Source organism: Myotis myotis, unplaced genomic scaffold (genome assembly GCF_014108235.1).
Source record: "Myotis myotis isolate mMyoMyo1 unplaced genomic scaffold, mMyoMyo1.p scaffold_m19_p_3, whole genome shotgun sequence".
Taxonomy (NCBI): domain Eukaryota; kingdom Metazoa; phylum Chordata; class Mammalia; order Chiroptera; family Vespertilionidae; genus Myotis; species Myotis myotis.
In genome coordinates this window covers 149,982,041-150,001,366 of record NW_023416335.1, presented here as the reverse complement: position 1 = coordinate 150,001,366, position 19,326 = coordinate 149,982,041, and the positions used below count along the sequence as shown (strand labels likewise).

Below are 19,326 nucleotides of genomic sequence, written 5' to 3'. Positions count from 1 at the left end.
ATCTGAAAGGCATACTGCACTATAGCCCCGGCCCTCACCCCGCCTTCCCAGTCAGGCCTCCGTGTGGAACCCCTGATGTGCATAATCACCTAGTGAAAGAGTTAGACTGCTGGGACTCATGGTGGCTCCTGCTGCCCAGGCCCGATGATGGAAGTGGACTGAAGCCAGGTGTGAGAAGTCATGCAGGCCAGTTAGGCAGGGTCTGCTGCACCTCCTTCCTCAGATTACACTCAGTCAACCGTTCTCAGACACTGCCCCTACCTCCCTCTCCGACTGCATTTTGTACCTTACACATGGAGTTGCCTGTCACTCTGAGTCCCACTAATTCCACTTTTTTAGTATTTCTGGAGTCTGTATTTTCACGTTTACTTGATGTAAAAAAAAATGAAGTTGCACGCACCCTTTTATCCAGTAATTCTGCGTCCGGGTATATTCCCTACCTGGACAAACTCTGTTATCTGTGCATGCTGGTAAACATACAGGGACATACAGAGCAGGACTGATTATGATGGTAAAAAATTCAATGACAGAAGAATGTATGAATAACTATGGTTCCTTTATAAACTATAATACTCTACACCAATGGTTTTCAAACTTCTGGGTGTAGTGGTTTCTGTACACCCTTAGAAATTACAATATTTTTCATACCAAAAATTACAATTTTTGGAAAACTTGATACAATTTTTAAAAGATAAATTATTTACATGTCTACGTTTTATCTTAAAAAGTGTATTTCCCAAAACAAAAAAACAATTTACTGAAAACAGTGGCATTGCTTTACATTTTAAAAAAATGGTTTGGCTCAGTGGATAGGGTGTTGGCCTGCGGACTCAAGGGTCCCAGGTTCGATTCCAGTCAAGGGCATGTACCTTGGTTGCGGGCACATACCCGGTAGGGAGTGTGCAGGAGGCAGCTGATCGATGTTTCTCTCTCATCGATGTTTCTAACTCTCTATCCTTCTCCCTTCCTCTGTAAAAAATCAATAAAATATATTTTTAAAAAATAAAAAATGGTTTAGCCCAGCCGGTGTGGCTCAGTGGTTCAACATTGACCTATGAACCAGGTTGCAGTTCAATTCCCAGTCAGGCAGCCAGTTGATGTCTCTCTGGTGTTGTGGGTTCCATCCCAGTAGGGGGCATGCAGGAGGCAGCCTATCAATGATTCTCTCTCATCATGATGTTTCTATCTCCCTTTCCCTCTCTGAAATAAATAAAAAAATAAATAAAAATATATCTCTTTATATGTTTGTATTGATTTGATTAACTTTTAGAGAAACATTTTGTGTCCCACTTATTTATGTATTCATTGGTTGCTTCTTGTATGAAATTTATCTCTCACAGTTCTGGAGGCTGGGAAGTCCAACATCAAGGTGCCGGCAGATTTGATGTCCAGTAAAGGCCTCCTTTCTAGTTCACAGACTATGTCTTTTCACTGTAACCTCACATGGGACAATGGGTGAGAGGTCTCTACAGGGTCTCTAATCCTTTAAGAGTAGGAATCCCATTCATGAGAACTCCACCCTCATGACCTAATCACATCCCCAAAGCTGTACCTCCTGAAACCATCACCCTGGGCATTAGGTTGTGGGACACAAACATTCAGATCAGACCACTGCAAAGTCCTAACTCTTTTTAGTATCTCAGAATGTGACTATATTTGGAGATAGGTCCAAAAGAGGTAATTAAGGTAAAATGAGATCACTAGGGTCCCCTAATCCAATATGACTGGTGTCCTTATAAGAAGAAATTTCACACAGACAAGTATAGTGAAAGACCATGTGAAAACGGGGAGAATATGACAAGCCAAAAGCGAGGCCTCAGAGAAACAAATCCCAACACCTTGATCTTGGACTTCTAGCCTTCAGAACTGTGAGAAAATACAATTCTGATTAAGCTACCAGGCTGTAATACTTCGTTATGGCATCTCAATAAAGTATTACAGTGAGGAAACTTGCCAAAGTTTCACTGGCCACTAGTTTACAGTTATAATTTTAAAATGAAACCTGCACTTAAAAAAAAATGTCAAATTTTATGTCACAATATCTGACTTTCAAGCAGATTAATTTTTAATACATTTTATGATGAAACATCATTAACACTTTAACACAATTCTGAATAATTCTCTGGAATTTATCTTTTAAAATTTTTCCTTTCTAAATAAAATAAACAAATCCCTAGCAGCTCAAGGCAGAAACCAACCCTGGACAGGATGCTGTCGCATCACAGGAGGCACACATACCCTCACTCACTCTGACTGGGACAGTTCAGACGTGCCAGTTCATCTTTGGGATATGGAAGGAAACCAGGGTATCCAGAGAGAGCCCATGCAGACATGGGGAGAACTTGCAAACTACACACCAACAGTGGCCCTTACTGGGGATGGATTTTTTTTTCTCACTGAACAAAATATTAAGATCCTGCTATATTATAATATAGTAATAGATCAGAAGTACACAGCACACAAATAAAGTAATAATTGATAGTTGTTTCAAACTTTATTAATCATTTTACATATCCTGTTTTCAGTCACTTTTTAGCTGCTTCCAAAAGTCGCAACAGGTGCAAGAATAGATTGATGATATCCAAGTAGAGATTGATGGCAGCTAATACATACTCCTCAGGTGATAGCCTGTGCATCAGTGAATGTGTGTCATAGATGATGAATCCACAGAAAAGAAGCGCTCCTACAGCAGCCACAACCAATTCTACTGTCTCACTATAAAAAAATAACTGTAGGCAAAACATTAAAGTAATAAGTAAGAACAGTATTAAGCATACTGAAATATGTAACTCTTAAGTTACATATACTACATACCTATATATTTAATAATGCTGTACAACTTTGAATACAAATGTTAAAAGAAAAAGGCAAAGCAGGTCCACCCTGGCTTCTGATAGATGAAAGAGTGACTGGTTGAATCAATGGATATCCCCCTACTAGATAACCCACTGACTTTGAACAGTAGCATCCCAAATATAAACTACTAAAAAATTTTTTTCATAATGATATGTGCCACTTGGAGGTTAGCAATTACAAATGAGGGCCTTTAAAACTCATTTGTTCATCTTTCTTTCTATCAATAATACTGATTAACATAAAACCTTGATTTTTCAAAAGATAATTTTATAACCGCTCTATACAAATGTTTCAGATAATTATAATGAAGTATCCTATCTTAAGATTATGCCTCTGACAGCTTTTTTGAGAGTATAGTATTTATATTGACATGGCCAGAATTATATTTCAAGTTATCATTCTAAAATAACTCACCCTCAAGATTCCTGACAAGCACAAAATCCACAAAACAGCAAACAGTCTATGGAAATAAAATATTAATAATTAAAATTAAAATATTAATAATTTAGAATATTGTTTCTTACAAAAAACTTTGTAAACCCATTCAACATATTCTGAAGAAATAAATCCATCCTGCTATTTGTCAAAGAATAGTTTAAATGTAAGAATTCATAAGGATCATTCCCATATATCTATTAGTTTGAAGAAGGATACAGCTTAATCAAATGGATCAAAAAGGTTTTAAGGTTCATGCAGACATCTCCAAAATCTTGCTTTCACCAAGGTTTTGGATGGTTTTGGTAACATTTATGTTAAGACAAAAACCTAAATAATTTAGGCAAATTCCATACCATTCATAAAGCACAGAAGCCTACTCTCTAGAAAGCTAATTTATTTTAGAATTCACTTCCTTTTCAACATAGAGGGGAAGGAAATGACTCAAAGCCAGTTTCCATGCCCTTGAATGTTCTGGGAGAGTAGGATCCTATAACTCAAAGAGATGACCTTTCATTGTGCTCCACTTTAAAAGGCAGTATTCAAAACTAACAGTATAGCACTTCTCTCAAAATTATAATATTAAAGATATCTATCATAGCCATGAATACATTACTTACCCTGCTCCAAATTTGCTGAAATCTTTCTTAGATTGTAGAGTATACATAGTCAAACCAAGAAATACTGCAGTAGTCAGTACAAAAGCTTGGAGAATAATATACACATCATAGAAAGTAACTGTAAAATTAAAAAAAAAAAACAGATTAAAAGTGCATATAAATATACTCAGTATAAAACAGCTTTCTTTCTGGGTCTAAACCAAAATGCTTTATTTTCTCATACTGCATGCCAATAAGAACTAAGAAAAGATTCCTTATTCAGCCTTGAGTATTGATTGGTACAGTAAGACTACCTCCATAATGCAATAACTAGGCTCCAAAATATTCATCAATGCAAAATAAGGAGGTCACATTATTCTGAGTTAAAGAAATGACTGGAGATTACACAGCTAGCCAGTTAGGAGTTTTGGGGGTATGGAGGAACAATTCTCACCCTACCCCTGTTCTAGATGCAATTAATCACTATCTGCGGTGATTGTCCATTATGGCTTAGATATCAATAGAGAGGATTCTGGGTTCTGTGGCTGGCCGGGAATTCCTGGATAGTATATAGCAGTTCTAGCAATCACCTGGTTAATTGTACCCAGTTCATGGATTGAATATGGCTATTGCAGTACAACTGCTTAACATTTTAAGAAAATGATAAATTATAACCTCTTTAAAGGAAGTTAACTGATTTGAACCCCAAACCACGTAAGTTATTTTTAATTTTTCAGGGATTAATTATCCAAGCTCTTTCTATTCCTAAACGCTAAATTATTGTAATTTCTCCATTTATGCCATTAAAGGATTAGGAAGGTGAACGCAGAAAGATAAAACATGAAATCACTTTTGCTTCTTGTCAGTAATTTCAGTGTAAGACAGCCGTGGGCAAACTACGGCCTGTGGGCCAGATCCGGCCCGTTTGAAATGAATAAAACTAAAAAAAAAAAAAAGACCGTATCCTTTTATGTAATGATGTTTACTTTGAATTTATATTAGTTCACACAAACACTCCATCCATGCTTTTGTTCCGGCCCTCCGGTCCAGTTTAAGAACCTATTGTGGCCCTCGAGTCAAAAAGTTTGCCCACCCCGGTGTAAGATGTTCTCAGATTATCCTCTCTACGTATTTCTACCCCCAATTCCAATACCCTTGAAATAAATCTCTTTCCTATATCCCTGACAAATGGTGGAGTCAGGGAGGGCAGAGATGGATTTGATAAAAACATTAATAGTAAGTAACATTAATAGATAATAAATCTAACACGTAAATATTAACACTTCCTATGTTATAAAATTTCAGTCCTATTTTAGTACTATTTTCTTATATTCTAATTATTTTATAAAAGAGGTAATTACCAAACAATACATAAATTCAATAAACTGGCATCAAAAGTTAAAAAAAGTATTGACAAGATAGGAAGAGATAAATATATTAACCATAAGGATTAACAGTTTATTGAGAGTAATGGTTAATACTGACCCTTTTGATACCCCAGGTTATCATTTTGAAACAATCATAATTTTTACTGTTAATCATAAATTTTTTTACTTGAGGCATTAAATAGGGTACATCAAGTAATTATAAAAGACATTCCTTTCAAACACATTTAACACCAAATACAAAACAAAAATTACTGCTATTTTTTTGTGGGGCCATTTTTGAAAAGATGAGGATCTATATATATAAAAAACCAGTGACCAAAAACAAAAAAAAAACCAGTGACCAGAACGCCGTAACGACTGAAACAACCAGTCGCTATGACACCCACTGCAGCCAGCCAACCGACCCGATGGGGGGAAGGGGCCAGCCGGCCAATCTCCCATGGCCCCTCCCCACCAGCCGGCCCTGCCCCTGATTGGCCTCTCCCACCCCAATCAAGGGCAGGGCGGCCAGCCAACCCCCCCCCCCAGCCCCCCCGTGGCCCTTTCCCCTGGCCGGCCCCGCCCCTGATCACCCCACCCACCCCAATAGAGGGTGGGGCCAGCTAGCTAACCTCCTGCAGCCTCTCTTCCCACCCGGCCCCACCCCCAATGGGCCCACACCACCCCGACTGACCTGCGGCCCCTCCCCCCAGTCAGCTCCACCCCCCAATCACCCCCACCACACCAATTGGGGGTGGGGCTGGCCAACCTCCCACAGCCCTTCCCTGGTTGCTGACCCCTGATAGGCTCCCCCAGTCAGCCCCCCCCTCACCCCAATCAGGGCCGGGGCCCACTAGCCAATCGCCTGCGGCCCCTCCCCCCAGCCGGCCTGGCCCTGATTGGCCCCGATCAGGGTGGGCCAGCTGGCCAACCTCCCGCCATCTCCGCCCCGACAAGCCTTGCCCTGATCCGCCCCAATTGGGGCCAGGCTGGCTGGACCCCACCCATGCACAAATTCGTGCACTGTTGCACTGGGCCTCTAGTATCATGATAAAGTATAGTTTGATGCAGACAATTTAAGAGGCTGAGCTCGTAAAAAAAAAAGAAAGAAAAAAAGCCTGGCCAGTATGGCTCAGTGGCTAAACATTAACCAATGAACCAGGAGGTCACGGTTCAATTCCAGGTTAGGGCACGTGCCCATGTGTTGCAGGAGGTAGATTCTCATCGTTGATGTTTTTGTCTTTCTCCCTCTCTGAAATCAATAAAAATATATTAAAAAAAGAAAAAGAGGCTGAGCTCATGATGAAAGTACCTGGCTCAAAACATGTCATCAGCTCCTCTAAGGGCCCTTTAAATTACAGAAAAGATTGACTTATTTTTATAAATGAATAAACACAAATGAATATTATTCTACATTCCTACTGTTTTTCTAATTCTTTTTCACTCCCTCTAAGCTCAGTTGAACTATGTAAAGTATAAACATTTAATTTTTGCCTATATTTTAGGAATTTTTTAGTCTATACCATATTTTTGAAATATGACATTCCATGATGTTAAGCTTTAGTCCCAAATCCTTATCCATATTAAAAACTAACTGTAATACATAGGAGAATAATTATGGCTTACCAACACAGGCCACAGACAGAGCTTCCAACAGTGTCTAAGAAAAAGAAATTGAAATTACATAAATGCATGTGAAATTTATACTGTCATGTACATGGTTCTAATTTCTAGTTCAATGTGATTCCATATGTATGATCTCATTTTAGCTTCAGAGCAGCCTTGTAAAGTATATGGGACAGATAATAAGCCCATCATATAAAAATGAGACCTCAATATATTGAGTGAGAATATTTAGATTCTAATTGTGATCCCATCACTCCTTAAACTCCAATTAGATATTTCATTATCTGTAAGAGGAAAATTATAGAAATAGTACTGAAAATTCTATTTTTCTCACTTTGTGTAATGTAAATAAAAATGAAATTGCAAATCATGTGTACATTTATAAAAACATAAATATCTCACTTAAACATAGGAATATTAAACATTTATATTAAATTACTAATTAATTTAATACTAAATATACAGGTAGCACTTTGGTGTGGCAATCTTAAAACTTTCTCACAATATTCTCTTTCTTCCCTAGTAACAGAATTTTTACCTGGACACACATTTTTACCTGCTTTTATTAAACATTCTATTTTTCAGTATCCCTTACAGCTAGATCTGGCCAAGACTATATTCCAGCCAACAGAATGCGAGTGGAAACATGTACAACTTCTAAAAGTAAAGAGGCTTCCTCCCTTTTCTCAAATAATTAGATGGAATATGGATATGATAGTGAACATCTTATACCATATGACACTTTAGGAATATCTGAACCTTAGCAGGTACCTGGACCTCTGACAACTCCACTAAACCGTCATTCATATTTTTTACATGAAAGAGAAATAAACCTTGTTTTAAACCATATCACAAGTAGCTCTAGTTTCTTTTCTCTTAACTATATATCTTTACTTTTTTTATATGCTTACTCTACCATAGATTTGTCTCAGTCATCTGAGAGACTATATCATAAAAGCAAAGTCAGCAGTATCAGTAGTGGTTTATAATCGTACACAGAAACACTCCCTATTAACCTTCCCTACCTAAAATCAAGAAATCATTAGGACCAGAGCAAAAATGGTATTAGAAACTGTACATGGATGTGGAGTCAATGAAGTCACTGCCACATCCTATATAATAAAGAGGCAATATGCAAATTGACCATCACTCCAACACAAGATGGCCACCCCCATGTGGTCAAAGATGGCCAGCAGGGGAGGGCAGTTAGGGGCAATCGGGCCGGCAGGGGAGCAGTTAGGCATTGATCAGGCTGGCAGGGGAGTGGTTAGGGGTTGATCAGGCTGGCAGGGGTTAGGGGCAATCAAGCAGGCAGGCGAGCGGTTGGGAACCAGCAGTCCCGGATTGTGAGAGGGATGTCTGACTGTCCGTTTAGGCCTGATCCCACCGGACATCCCTCGAGGGGTCCCAGATTGGAGAGGGTGCAGGCTGGGCTGTGGGATAACCTTTCCTATAACAAATTTTCAAAGTCGTGAGCTTTTCTTTCATAATATTAACAAAAAGGTGCTATCAGAATTCATAAAACTTTCTTAAAGGCAGTTTAATCTGATAAATAGCATTGTCAATATTATTTGACTATAAATATTCTTAATAGAAGTTTGGAAGATTTTGATGTACATTTTTAAGTCAAAACTCAAATCACACTGGATATAAAAATGGGAAAAGTAATTTTTAAAATATATAACTTGAGGCCTTACCAACTCATTCTGGTAAGATTCTAAGATTGAGTTTTTATAGGTAGTAGTTTGGGTTTTCATTTTCACAAATATTTGAAACAAATGTGACTTAAACTTAGTTCCCCCAACAATGATTTTGAAACAAGTTATTTAGTAAAGCACATCAATTGAACAAAGTGGTCCTTTAAAAGAACCAGAGTCATTAGACAAAAATAAACCGAGAAATTAATCATAAAGATTTCAATTTAAGGCCTATGAAATTAAGGCCAAAATGTAATTTTTTACCAAATAAAAGCATAGAATATTAGGAGTAGAAAGTATCAAAGGGATAATCTACTTTAATATTTTCATTTTACACATGAGAAAACTTAGGTACAGAAAGGCTAAATGCTCTACCAAATGTCACATAACCAGATAGTGGCAAAGCCAGGTCACGTGATTCCAATTCATTACTTTTTCCACTATATCATAATATTGACATTAAAACTTTGAAACTGACAAAAGTTCAAAAATTTTTACAGACTAGGAGACTAGGAGATTATAAATTCTGTTAGTTTACATAGATGCATTCAATTAAGTAAGTAAATTTAAAACTCAGTAATAAATGTTAAAGGGACAGATATTGTCAAAGTACTCACAAATCCAAAAAGCAGGTACAGGTTAAGGGGATGCTTATGTCTATTTAGAATCAATGCAAAAATTGAACCCAAAGATCCAATGGCAAACACCAAAATTAAGGCAGGACTGAAAGACAAAATTAAAAGCAGTTTAAAGTTAAAAAAAAATACAGCATAAATAATATTACAAAATTTAATAAAATGTGTCTATTTTATGTGTTTGTGAAAGTACAAAAACAATTTGAAGGATCCACACCAACTTGTCAAAAGAAATTATTTTTCCATCAGGGAAATCTGAGGAGTATGAGATGGAAAGGAGTACCAGGACAAAGAAAAGAGCTCACAATGCAAGGGGAAGACTTTTCCTTTTTACTTCATGAACATATCATATTTGAATAAATTTTGCAATTGCTTTTTTAACCAAAATACAAAGAAAAGCTATTAAATACTAAACAAATTTTTTAAATCTTTAAACAAAATTTTTAAATATGTTTTTATTGATTTCAGAGAGGAAGGGAGAGGAAGCAAGAGATAGAAACATCAATCATGAAAGAGAATCATTGATCGGCTGCCTCCTGCATGCCCCCACTGGGGAATCAAGCCTTACAACCCGGGCATGTGCCCTGGCTGGGAATCAAAACGACCTCCTGGTTCATAGGTCGAAGCTCAACCACTGAGCCACATCAGCTGAACAATAAACAAATTTTATACCTAACTACTTTTTTAGGTATTTACTACATAGCTGTAATTTAAATTAATGATCTTTACCCCAATTGCAAACAAATAGTTCAAGATTTTCCTTTTGTAGGGGAAGGGAGGATAGAAATTGTCTACTCCTAAGAAAATATTCATTCCTTATTTTTCCTTTCCTTTAATATAAAGATTCTATATTACTTTTAGCCATAAAAATAATTATTCTGGAGGTCAGGTCTTAAACAAATTTGGGACAAATCATATGGAGTGCCTTTGAAAACTTTTCAGTGAAATTATCCTAGGCCTGATCCAATACTAAGATGAATTAAAAACACATTAGTTAAATACCTTTATTTTTCAAGTGCTCTATTAGGCTTTGGGGACAAGGCATAAGTCTAATAAAAGCAAAAAATTAAGACTAAAAACTGTATACAGTAAAAATTCTTAATACAATTCCAGGAAATAAGGGGGTTTAAACCTATAAAACTGTAAACTAAAAAGTTGAGAGGTAAATACCATGTTATAGAATATTTATCAAAACAAAACTAATGTTATTTACAAGAGTTAATAAACACTTTTACATTCAAACATAAAAAGAGAATAGAAAATAAAGAACTTTGCTTATTCCCTTTTGATCAGAATCGTCTTACCTTTCATGTACAAATGTCCGTATAGACTCGAAGTGTAAAAAAATTGCAGATGTCACTGTAGTTAAGAGAACTTGCAAAGAAAGGATGGTGTAGACTTTTCTTAGAAAGGCTAGAAAAGAAAAAAAAAAATCATACATAACTATTTTCTTAAACATTTGTCATAGAACAGCAAGATCAAATGTCTTATTAAATTTGTATATGTATTTCTTAAATATTAACCCAAATAATGTTATCTGTAACTGAAACTTAAAGAAAATGCTTCCAAAGGGGAAAAAATTGTTAAGAGGTAACTGTCTTCCAAGAAGCATCAACTTAAAAAAAAATTAATGGGCCAGAATGTAAATGTTTTTCCATCAATATAAAAAGAAAGCATTGAATGCATATTTGTAAATAGCAGTGGTACAACAAAAGATTAAAAAACAGAACACTTTAAAAGAATGATTCTATCTTGAAACTGAAATGCAGGAACAGAAAGCATGTGTTTACATATAAATTTAAGAAGAAATCTTAATTTCCAAGCAGTACAAATGTTTCCCTAAAATGAACTTCCCCTTAAAAGGCAAACAATATATAAATGTAACTTTCACTCACCCATTTTTATTTCTCACTTATAGTACCTCTGCCTCTAGTTTTTATACAATAGAAATTCTTACTTTCAGAATATTTTATCAACATCCATAAATTAACTCCAAGGCCTAAAGATTTAAAAATACTTAGTCTTCTGATATAGATAATATAAGTAATACACTGAACACCTGACTCACCACCAGCTTCACAAATAAAACATTAACAACAGTTCCCACCTCCTCTATGTAAACATCTATAATAATAAAAGCATAATATGCTAATTAGGCTGGATGTCCTTCCAGATGACCTCCAGCGGTTCTCAACCTGTGGGTCGCGACCCCTTTGGTGGGTGAACAACCCTTTCACAGGGGTCGCCTAAGACCATCCTGCATATCAGATATTTACATTATAATTCATAACAGTAGCAACATTACAGTTATGAAGTAGCAATGAAAATAATTTTATGGCTGGGGGCACAACATGAGGAACTGTATTTAAAGGGCCAGAAGGTTGAGAACCACTGTTCCAGACGAAGCCGGGGCTGGGAGAGAAGCTGGTGCTGGCAGGCAGGGGAAGGAAGGCCTACTCTTGCATGAATTTCATGCATCGGGCCTCTTGTACTGATAATAACATCCCTCATCCCCTTAGCTAACTGCTAGTCACCTTTCAAGATTCAGCCTCTCTCATTTCCCCAGTCTGAATTAAATGTTCTTCCTCATGCTCCCAGTTTACCCTAACCATACTTCTAATCACATTATTTTTTTTTTTTATTTTTTTTTTTTATCTTCACCCAAGGATATGTTTTCATTGATTTCAGAGAGAGAGAGAGAGAGAGAGAAGGGGAGAGAAACATCGATTGGAGGATAATTAATGATATCAATCAAATTTAAAATATACATACTCTTTTGACCCATTAATTTCACTTCTAAAAATTTATCCTAGAGCAGGGGTGGGCAAACTTTTTGACTTGAGGGCCACAATGGGTTCTTAAACTGGACGGGAGGGCCGGAACAAAAGCATGGATGGAGTGTTTGTGTGAACTAATATAAATTCAAAGTAAACATCATTACATAAAAGGGCACGGTCTTTTTTTTGTTTTGTTTTGTTCATTTCAAATGGGCCGGATCCGGCCCGCGGGCCGTAGTTTGCCCACGGCTGTCCTAGAGCAACACTTGCAGAAATTTACAGAGTTATGGAAAGATGTTCCCTAAAGCACTAGTTGAAGGAATACAAAAAAATAACCTAAATATCCATCAAGAGGGTATGATTAAATTAATTGTGGTACACACATACTAGGTAAGACCACTGCCATTAAAAGGCTATTGTGTACTGCAATTTTTCTAAAATATATATTTTGTTATTTTAGAGAGAGAAAGGGAGAGGGAGAAACATCGATGAGAGAACCATTGATCAGCTGCCTCTTGCATGCCCCTATTGGGATTGAGCCCACACCTGGGCATGTGCCCTGACTGGGAATTAAACTGGAACAATGCTCAACCAACTGAGACACACTGTACTGCTATTTTTACATGTAAAACATATTAAGTGAAAATACAAAATTGCAGGAAAGTATATATAATCCCATAAATTATAACATTCTCCTGAGTCTATAAAATAGTATGTGTTCGTGTTTCAAAAATATACATATAGCATATTGCTAAAATAGACTAGTTTAATAGGCTATAATATATTTCATATATAACTAACTATATAAACTTAATTGGCACTGTAAAAGCCACCCAGCCAGGTAAGAACAATGTTATTTTAGACAAGTGTTTTTAAACTTAGTTTTATGTAAATCATGGGTGTATATTATTTCTGGATTATAATTCCAGAGAAAATGAACTCAAAAATTCATTCTCCCATAATTTTTCTGTAGCTTCATGATTTGTTGTTTTCCAACAAGGAGCCTTGACATTTTATATTTATAATATAACAAAATTATTTTCCAGAAAATGTACACATTACAGTCAGCTTAATTTTGCTTTAAAAAACAAGTGGAACATTTCTTTTTTAAAAAAATATATATTTTTATTGATTTCAGAGAGGAAGGGAAGGGAGAGAGAGATAGAAACATCAATGATGAGAGAGAATCATTGATTGGCTGCTTCCTGCACACCCCCTAATGGGGATGGAGCCCGCAACCCAGGCATGTGCCCTTGGCTGGAATCGAACCTGGGACCCTTCAGTCTGCAGGCTGATGCTCTATCTACCGAGCCAAACCAGCCAGGGCTGGAACATTTCTTTTTTACTTATTAATTGGTAAAGGAACAGAGACAGCTGAGAACCACTTTTTAATACAAATGTAGTCAGCTCAGTTACCAGCCTAATTCCCAGGGCTCCTAAGTAAAATGCTCCAGCATAATTTAAATATTCATGAATGAGTAAATGTTCATTGAGTTTTGGGTTATTTAGATCAGTATTGTCATAGTGACATAAGACATACAGAAATAAATATAAGACTAATTTTTCTTTAAAAACAGTTTAGGTATGCAGAGAGGTAGAAATTATGAAATCTGGTTTAGGGATTTATGAAATCTGGTTTCTAGTCCCGGAGCTTCACTGCAAAGAACCATGCTATTTTATTTATATGCTTTTATTTATTTTAGAGAGAGTAAAGGAGGGACAGAGAGAGAAACATCAGTGGTGAGAGAGAATCATCTACCAGCTGCCTCCTGCACTCCCACTCCCCCTACTGGGGATCCAGTCTGCAACCCAGGTATGTGCCCTGACCAGGAATCGAACTGTAACTTCCTGGTTCATGGGTTGACACTCAACCACTAAGCCACCCAGCCAGGTAAGAACAATGTTATTTTAGACAAGTGTTTTTAAACTTAGTTTTATGTAAATCATGGGTGTATATTATTTCTGGATTATAATTCCAGAGAAAATGACAATATTGTTATCACAAAAATTCTGAGCAAAACTTTGTGGCATTCAGTTTCAGGGGTTGGTGGAAGGGAGGGATAAACGGGGAGAGCATGGAGGATTTTTAAGATAGTGAAACTATTCTGTATGATACTGTAAAGGTAGGTGTAAGTCATTATACATTTATCAAAACCCAAAGAATGTACAACACCTAGAATGAACCCTAATGTAAATTATGGGCTTTGGGTGATAATGATGTGTCAGTGTAGATTCATGGATTGTAACGAATATACCAGTCTGGTACAGGATGTTGATAATGGGAGAGGCTTGGAGTGTGTCTGGGCAAGGGTATATGGGAACTCTCTGTAATGTGGATTTCTTTCAATAGATGGAGTTACACATATGTTGATATATATGCGATTTGATATGTATGCTATTTTGTTGTATTGACAGCAAGCTTCAAAACTTCATATGTCAAACTTGCTGAAGGTGTTAACATCATAGATATTTTTACGCTTAAAAAATGTCGAATTTCGTGCCAAAAAAAGAGCATTTGCGGGAAGTTTTAATTCATTACTTTATTTTGAAGAAACGTGCTGCTGAAAGTTATCGTATACTTCGGGAAGCTTATGGTGAACATGCTCCATCTCAAGATACTTGTGAACGCTGGTTTAAACGCTTTAAAAGTGATGATTTCGATGTGAAAGACAAAGAACGTCCAGGTCAACCGAAAAAATTTGAAGACCAACAATTACAAGCATTATTGGATGAAGATGCGTGTCAAACTCAAAAACAACTTGCAGAAAGATTAAACGTTGCTCAGCAAACAATTTCTGATCGTTTACAAGCAATGGGAAAGATTTTAAAGGAAGGAAAATGGGTGCCACATCAACTGAACGAAAGACAAATGGAAAACCGAAAAGTCATCAGTAAAATGTTGCTTCAACGGCACGAAAGAAAGTCTTTTTTGCATCGAATTGTGACTGGCGATGAAAAGTGGATTTATTTTGAGAATCCCAAATGCACAAAATCATGGGTTGATCCAGGTCAACCATCAACATCGACTGCAAGGCCAAATCACTTCGGAAACAAGACAATGCTCTGCTTTTGGTGGGATCAGGAAGGTGTGGTGTATTATGAGCTTCTAAAACCAGGTGAAACCATTAATACTGATCGCTACCGACAACAAATAATCAACTTGAACCACGCTTTGATCATAAAACGACCAGAATGGGCCAGGAGACACGGCAAAGTAATTTTGCTTCATGATGACGCGCCATCACACACTTCAAAACCAGTTAAAGACACATTAAAAGATCTTGCCTGGGAAGTATTAACCCACCCACCGTATTCACCAGACCTTGCTCCTTCAGATTACCACTTGTTTCGGTCGATGGCACATGCACTTTCTGAGCAGGACTTCAAAACATACGAAGAAGTGGAAAACTGGGTCTCTGAATGGTTTGCCTCAAAACAAGAAAAGTTCTATTGGGACGGTATCCACAAATTACCTGAAAGATGGGGGAAATGTGTAGCCAGCGATGGACATTACTTTGAATAAAGCACTTTTGATGTTTCTCTTGAAGTTATCATTTTTCTTTGATTACAAAATCTGCATTATTAACCGGTACACCGGTACTTTCCACATTTAATTTTGCGGTGAATCTAAAACTGCTTTAAAAAATAAAGCTCATCAAAACAAAATAGGCAAAAAGACATTTCTTCATAGAAGATATAAAAATGGCCCATAAGTATATGAAAAGATGTTCAACATCACTAATTATTAGGGAAATGCAAATTAAAATCGCAATGAGGTATCTCACACCCATTTGGATGGCTACTTAAACAAACAAAATAAATGTTGCTGAGTTTGGACTCTTGTGCAATATTGATGAGAATATAAAATGGTCCAGCCTCTATGTAAAACACTATGGTGGTTCCTCAAAAACTTAAAAATAGAATTGCCATATTGTAAGAAAATAGAAAATATATATTGGTCTCTGTCTCTGGCTCCTGACACAGAGCTCATGAAATCCTTCTAATTTCCTGAGTGATAAGAGCACTTGGTGCATGTTCTAATACTGGTTTTTGACCCTGGCTCCTAACATGTCTGGTCCCTTGTAATGTCCTGGGTGATAAGGGTGCCTTTGTTCTGAGTGGCTTTGGGTTGGCTTCTGGATGGCTCCTGGACAAGGGCCAGGCACAGGAAGATCAAGCTATGATTAGAAGTTGGAATTTTCAGCCCAACCCCCATTTTCTTGAGAAGGGAAAAGGGCTGAAAATGCAGTTAAATGCCTACATGAGGAAGCCTCCAAAAATCCCAGTATTGTGGGGTTAAATTCTTGGTTGGTGAATTTATCTGGGAGGGCGAACACTCCAACTGCATGGAGCCAAAAGCTCCTGTGCTTGGGACCATCCCAACGGGCCTTGCCATATGTGCTCCATCTGGCTGTTCATCTCTTTCCTTTAATGAACTGGTTTCCCTGAGTTCTGTTAGCCACTCGAGTAAATTATCACACCTGAGGAGGGAGTCTTGGGGACCTCTAATTTGTGGTCAAGTCAGACAGAAGCTGGGGACCTACTACTCGTGACGCATCTGAAGTGGGTGCGAGCAGTATTGAGGGACTGAACCCCTAACCTGTGGGATCTAACACTATTTAGTCAGAATTGAGTTAAATAGTAGAACACTCAGATGGTATCACAAAGAATCGCTTGGTATTGGGGGGAAAAACTCACATTTGAAAAAAAAAACAACCTCACATTTGGTGACCAGAAATGTCAGAAGTGTTCGGTGTGAGAAGTAAAAGAGAAACACAGGAGAAAGAACTGGGCTTTTCCCAATGGAAAAACAGGTTTTTCACCAAAACACATTTGATCCAGCAATTCCACTTCTGGGTACATATCCAAAAGAATTGAAAGCAAGGTCCCAAAAACATATTTGTATGTTCTATACATAGAAATGGAATATTATTCAGCCTTAAAAAGGAAATATCTGAGACATTCTGTAACAGGGATGCACCCTAAACATGCTAACTGAAGTGAATCACAAAAAGACAAATACTGTATGATTCCACTTATATGAGATATCTAAAATGGCCAAATTCATAGAAACAGACAATAGAAAGGTAGTTGCCAGGGGAGGGGGGAAATGGGAAGTTCCTTGATGGGTGTAGAGTTTTGCAAGATGAAAAGTTCTGGAGATTATTTTCACAATGTGAATAATACTGAATACTACTGAACTTTAGTACTCTTAAAAATGGTCAAGGTGGTAAATGTTTAATGTTATGTGTATTTTACCACAATTAAAAAAATTTTAATTAAAAGCAAAAACTTGCCAAAATAATTCAAAATTCAATTCCAGAAATATAGTTGCTAGAGATCATGATTCTTAGTGCATCAGAGCTCCATAATTCCTTTTCCAGAACAAGTTCCAGCTGCCCAGTCAGGATGAAAATCTGGGGCAGCTTCTGTCATCAATGGGCTAAACTAGAGGGGACAATGAATTCCACTTAAATGAAACTGAGCATTTTATTTATTTAATATATTTTTATTGATTTCAGAGAGGAAGGGAGAGGGAGAGATAGACAGAAACACCAGTGATGAGAAAGAATCACTGATCGGCCGCCTCCTACATGCCCCACACTGGGGATCAAGCCCGCAACCTGGGCATGTGCCCTGACCAGGAATTGAACCGTGACCTCCTGGTTCATAGGTCGATGCTCAACCACTGAGCCATGCTGGCCACGCAAAACTGAGTATTTTAAATTTAGAATAATTTCTGCCCACTAGATATGGAATAATTTAAAACTAATATGGTATTTTGATTGACTTAGAAATCATCTATTTCCAGTACCTGCCCCAATAACATTCAAACCTATGTTGAGTTCTAGTTCCTACAGAGAAAATAATGAACAAGAATAGATATGGTTCCTGCCCTCACAGATCTTATAATCCAGCAAAGGACACAGATAGAAAAATTAAATTGCATTCACACTGTCCCTGGCTGGGTAATCAGTCAGTTAGACTCAGCATCATCCAGTTACACCAAGGTTGCGGTGGGATCCCCAATGAAATATAAATAAGTGCAACAACAGATTGATGTTGCTCTCGCTCTCTCTCTAATTAATAAATAAACATAAAATGCGTGCCCTGGCGGGTGTGGCTCAGTTGATAGTGCCTCCTCAGGTTGCGGGGCTGGATCCCCGGTAGGGGGCGTGCAGGAGGCAGCGGATATAGATGTTCTACTCCCACATCAGCTCTTAAGTTTCTCCCTCTCCCTCTCTCTAAAAATCAATAACAATATAAAAAATAAAATAAAATGCGTTCACATGCCCTACAGCACAAACATCCCAGCGATAACTCAATGCAGGTTTTGTGTAATCACAGTGATTACACAATACATCACAACGGTTACACAACATTGATTACACAATAAACTTATTTTCACCGTGAAAAATAACCTCTGGTATCTTCTCACTTAAAGATGCCCCAGCACGACTGCTGAGGCTTTCATCTGTCCCTTTCTACCCCGGAGACGACAGGGTTCAAGGAGGAAGGGCTCCAGTTTCGTTTTCCCAGCTCGGAGGCCTCCCTGGGCGGCTCTCCCCTCCGAGCCCCGCGCAGGACCGGCCCGGCAGCCCCGAGGGGAGGCGGGGCGAAGTGCTTCCCCGCCCGGACCCCGCTCTCCCGGAGCCGGCGCGGGGGGCGCTCTCCCTGGGAACCCGGACATCCGCCTCTGGGGCGACTGCGCAGCAGCAGGGCCCGGCGAGCCCGGGAGGGCGACCTACCCATGCGGATGTGCACGCTGGCGGAGGCCACGCAGCTGCCATAGTTGAAGTCGTCCTCGATGGAGGAGCGGGGGTAGAGGGGATCGGCGTCGGCCATGTCGGCAGTGGAACCGCAGCTCCCCGCGGAATGACGCAGAGCGCACGGACCTCAACGGCCCTCGGTCACTTCCTGGGCGCAGTCCGCCCCGAGCGCCCGGCCGCTTCCGCGAGCGGCCGCGGCCAATCCGAGCGCCGGTCTCAGCGCGGCTCCAGGAAGGCTGCCGGGGTTAGGGTGCCGGAAGGCGGGTGCGTGCTCGGCGTCAGGTGAAGGGACACTTCTCTCAGATGTTCCTCAACAGCCTTTTTTTTTTTTTTTTTTTTTAAATCCTCACCGGAGGATGTTTTTATTGGTTTTGAGAGACAGAGAAACATCCATGTGATAGAGAAACATGGATTGGCTGCCTCCCGGCCGCCCCCACCGGGGATCAAACCGAAACCTAAGAGGTGCCCTGGCAGAATGGAACCCTTTAAACCTTGGCTGTGGCAGAGGAGCGCCAGCCCGCAGCAGGGCCAGGGCGCCCAGAGGGGGGTGTTGAGGGGCCCTGA

General features: G+C 38.6%; 1 protein-coding gene across 2 annotated transcripts; it reads right to left on the bottom strand.

Moving 5' to 3' along the window:
• Positions 1-2,464: 2,464 nt before the first annotated feature.
• Positions 2,465-19,026, bottom strand: TMBIM4 (transmembrane BAX inhibitor motif containing 4). 2 transcript variants are annotated; one of them, XM_036300326.1, is made up of 8 exons: positions 18,742-19,026; positions 10,520-10,628; positions 9,198-9,303; positions 6,884-6,917; positions 6,570-6,605; positions 3,912-4,029; positions 3,271-3,316; positions 2,465-2,729 (listed from the first exon to the last, which is right to left on the bottom strand). In XM_036300326.1, the coding sequence occupies exons 1-8, from the start codon at positions 18,836-18,838 to the stop codon at positions 2,526-2,528; spliced, it is 750 nt and encodes a 249-aa protein (XP_036156219.1). In that variant the 5' UTR covers positions 18,839-19,026; the 3' UTR covers positions 2,465-2,525. The 2 variants fall into 2 exon arrangements, with proteins under 2 accessions (XP_036156219.1, XP_036156220.1); XM_036300327.1 differs by lacking the exon at positions 6,570-6,605 and having other exon boundaries at positions 18,742-19,022.
• Positions 19,027-19,326: the final 300 nt, after the last annotated feature.